General features: G+C 51.2%; 1 protein-coding gene across 1 annotated transcript in view; it reads left to right on the top strand.

The window, feature by feature from the left end:
* LOC109926105 (rho guanine nucleotide exchange factor 11-like) overlaps positions 1 to 4,135 on the top strand; it is a 36,264-nt gene that overhangs the window by 28,896 nt on the left and 3,233 nt on the right. The window contains 2 exon segments of the mRNA XM_048620573.1: positions 818 to 1,114; positions 3,499 to 3,665. Of these exon segments, the coding sequence (XP_048476530.1) occupies positions 818 to 1,114; positions 3,499 to 3,665 (464 nt within the window).

Here is a 4,135-nt window from a genome sequence, read left to right as displayed (position 1 = left end):
GCACATACACACACACACAGCCACACACATACATGCACATACACACACACACACACACACACACACACACACACATACACAGACACACACACACACACACACACACACGTGCACGCATGCACGCACACACACACTCTCACTTTCCCTCAAACAGACACACAGGCACACACACCCTCTCACTTTCTCTCAAACGTGCACGCGCGCGCGTTCTCGCTCTCACTCACGGGCACATGCACCCACGCACACACACACACACACACACACACACACACACACACACACACGGCACACACGGCACACACACACACACACGGCACACCGTACAAATACAGCTTCTCTGAAGGTGTTGAGGTTGACTGGAATGTGTATATGAGGCTCAGTCCAAGTGCTTCACATATTGCAACTGAGAGCTATGCCAGCATCTTCCCAATGCCCTCATCTCTCACCCCATGCTTCTGCACTCAGCCGGCCCTGTCCTCCCCTCGCCGTCCTCTGTCACTCACTCCCCCCTGGCTTCTCCCTCTCCCTCCCTCACGGCTCCTCATTAACATCTCCTCGATCTCACCCTCTCTGCCAGTCTCCCCTGTCTCGCACTTCGTTTTCCTTCTCTCGCTCTCCCCCTCATCTTCAGTCTCTCTCCCCCTTGTCTTTCTCTCACACTATCTCCACCTCCCATCGTTCTACTCCCCTTCTTCTCCCCTCACTTCCTACCGCTCCCCTCCTCGCTCCCTCACGGGGCTGAATGGCCCCCTCTTGTTTCTAGGCGCCCGCTTTTGAGCTGCTTTGACCAACCTCTCTTTTTCCCCTCGTCCTGCAGTCCACGCGATGAAGCGGGAGCTCAAGACGAGCAAGAGAACCGCCAAGGAATCTTCGGCGCTGACCGGTTCCGAACAGGAGCCTGACACTGGCGAGGGCGAGGCCCAAGCCAATGGTGGTGGCGGTGGTGAGGAGGAGGAGGAGGAGGACGAGCAGGAGCAGGAAGAGGAGGCAGCAGCTGTGGCAGCGGAGGGGCAGCAGGAAGCCGAGAGCCAGGGCGATGGGAGAGAAGAGGGCGAAGGCGCAGAGGAGCCGCCCGAGAGACAGGGGGGCGAGGAGTGTCAGCTCAAAGGGACAGGTAAGACCAGCAGGGCAGGGATGGGTGGCACAGTTAGTGGGCACATTTTGAGGCCAGTACTCAGCATTCTTCCAATAACTTGAAGCTTCATCTCCAAAGTAGAGCTGTAAGGAAAAGCGCTGGTCATTGTTACTTTTACTTTTGAGTTTTTTGAACACCTTTTATTTATTAATTGGAGTCAGGAGTAGTGCTGCTTGGTTGGAAGGACTCTTGGTTGCCAATTGGTAACAAGAAGCGCTCAATATTATTTATATTCTTTTGGGGGATGCAGGCGTTACTGGTTGGGCTCAGCAGTTATTGCCCTGTCCCTAATTGCCCCTCGAGAAGATGGTGGTGAGCTTGACCAGTCGCACTCCTCCAGCTGTGGGTTGTCCCACAATGTCCCTTAGGGAGGGAATTCAAGGATTTTGAACCAGCGACGGTGAAGGAACTGCAATATATTTCCAAGTCAGGATGGTGAGTGGCTCAGAGGGGAACTTGCAGGGGGTGGTGTTCCCGTGTATCTGCTGCCCCTTGTCCTTCTGGATGGAAGTGGTCGTGGGTTCGGAAGGTGCTGTCTGAGGATCTTTGGTGAATTTCTGCAGTGCATCTTGTAGATGGTACACACTGCTGCTACTGAGCATCGGTGGGGGGAGGGAGTGGGATGTTTGTGGATGTGGTGCCAATCGAGCAGGGACTGCTTCGTCCTGGATGGTGTTGAGCTTCTTGAGTGTTGTTGGAGCTGCCCCCATCCAGGGCAAGTGGGGAGTATTCCATCACGCTCCTGACTTGTGCCTTGTAGATGGTGGGACAGGCTTTGGGCAGCTCTCTGGATGTGCATAGAGTAATGGACTCTGCGAGATTAGGGCTAAAAGCACATAAGGGGGTGGGAAAGGGGGCATGTCACGTGGGGGGGGGGGAGAAAATGGGCAGGGCAGGGGGGGGAAAGGGGATGGATTCAGGAGGGGTAGGGAGAGTGAGAGAGAAAGGGGCATGACGATACTATGACTTTGGAAGGTGTATTTTGTCCTGTTTTGTTCTGTGAGAGGAGAGGTTTGAGTCATAGGTGTTGAGCTGTTTCTTCCAAGCCAATGAAGTAAACAGCTTGTGAGGCCTTGGGTTTTTTTTTAATAGAAGCAGCATGAATGGGTGGATTCAGGCTCCCACAGATCCAGGGTTTTGCTTTAACTTCCAGCAGTTATGGGGTTTTGGTAGTTGGTTCTGGAAGATGCCATATCCCTCTCTCTCTACCAGGATTTTCTCTTGATGTTCTGTCTTCCTGAATTGGAGAAACACCACAAATGAGACAATTTGTTTTACTGAAATTGCCTTTGCCAAAGGTGTGTTTCTAGGATGTTACTATATTGGAGCAGTTACTGTTTAGTATTTAAATAATCTATTATTCGATTAAGTTTTCCAGTAGAGTTAAAGTTACAGCAATTCTTCTTTCTTTTGTTTGTATTTTAACTACAGGGTAAGAATCAAGTTTGTTTTGCTTAAAGCCGAGTAGTGTAACCAATCTGGAACATTATACTTTACGCTTGCCTTTAAATAGATAAAAGTTGGGGTCTGCGCTATCTCCTTGATATATTTGAAGGGGTTTTGGTCTGGTCCATTACAGGGCTGCCAGAAAAGATTCATAGAGTTATACAACATGGAAGCAGACCCTTCAGTCCAACCAATCCATGCTGACCATTTTCCCAAACTAAACTAGTCCCACCTGCCTGCATTTGGCACATATCTCTCCAAACGTTTCCTACTCATGTACTTACTCAAATGTCTTTTAATTGTAACTGTACCCGCATCCATCGCTTCCTCTGGCAGTTCATTCCCCATACGCTTTGTGTTTAAAATAAAGCTACCCCTCATGCCCTTTTTAAATCTTTCTCCTCTCACCTTAAAAGTATGTCCCTGAGTTTTAAACCCCACCTCCCCACCCTGGGGAAAAGACCCTTGTCATTCACCTTACCCATGCCCCTCTATAAGGTCACCCCCTCAACCTCCTACGCTCCGGTGAGCTCAGATCGGATCGAGGTGTTCAAATTGAGGAGGTTTCGATCAGCGAGAAAGAAAAGCAGGGGCAGGAGGGTCAGATACCAGAGGGATACAGAGAATTGGGAAGTGAATGCAGGGTGGGTGGAGGGACTAGGGAGCAGAATCTGTTTCTTTTTGACGCAGCAAGTAATTGTGACCTGTGCTGCCTGTAAGGCTAAGCAAAAGCAGATTCAACAGGAGCTTCCAAAAGAAAAAAAAAGGAGGGGGAGGAGGGAAAAATGTTTGAGGGCTGTGGGGGATGAGCTGAGGGCACAGTGGGACAGCTCGGGGAGATGTCTCATGGTGATAATAGACTGAAAGCCTCCGTGCACTCCCATGTTCCATGATCCATGCTGGTTTCTGATCCACAGCAGAAGATTTGCACGCTAAACAATCTCTTCCTGAGGGTGCTGCCGGGTCCACGGCCAACGACGGAGATTCAGAAACCAGCAGAACCCCCGTCATCCTGTCCCTGGAACAGGCCGAGGAGATGGAGCGGAAAATGAACAGCCTCCTGGTCAAGATTCAGCATCTGAAGGTGAGAGGCGAGTGGAGTTGCAGAGCAGGTACAGGCCAAGTACTGTATTGTCCTGGGAGTGTTTGATGGGGGACAGTGTAGAGGGAGCTTTACTCTGTATCTAACCCTGTGCTGTCTCTGTCCTGGGAGTGTTTGATGGGGACAGTGTAGAGGGAGCTTTACTCTGTATCTAACCCCGTGCTGTCCCTGGGAGTGTTTGATGCGGGGTGGGGGGGGGATCAGTGTAGAGGGAGCTTCAGTTTGTATTTACATTCAGTTCACAAGTGGTCGAAGGCGAATGTTTCCGAGGAGGAGCCTGAATGCCTTTAGCCCTGAGAACACTATGAGGGTGGTGGGGGAGTGCAGTGGCAGCGGGGGTGGGGGGGCCTAATGGCCTTCCGTTACTCCTGCTCGCCATGTTGTTTCGGTTTGTCAGTTGATGCTGGTCGCTGTCTAAGTCCACCGTTGTTGTTGTCGGGGTTCGGGGGGCG

The sequence above is a fragment of the Rhincodon typus genome, chromosome 47, assembly GCF_021869965.1.
Source record: "Rhincodon typus isolate 14 chromosome 47, sRhiTyp1.1, whole genome shotgun sequence".
NCBI classification, from domain to species: domain Eukaryota; kingdom Metazoa; phylum Chordata; class Chondrichthyes; order Orectolobiformes; family Rhincodontidae; genus Rhincodon; species Rhincodon typus.
Note: the sequence above shows the minus strand (reverse complement) of the source record. Positions and strands in the feature narration are given on the sequence as shown.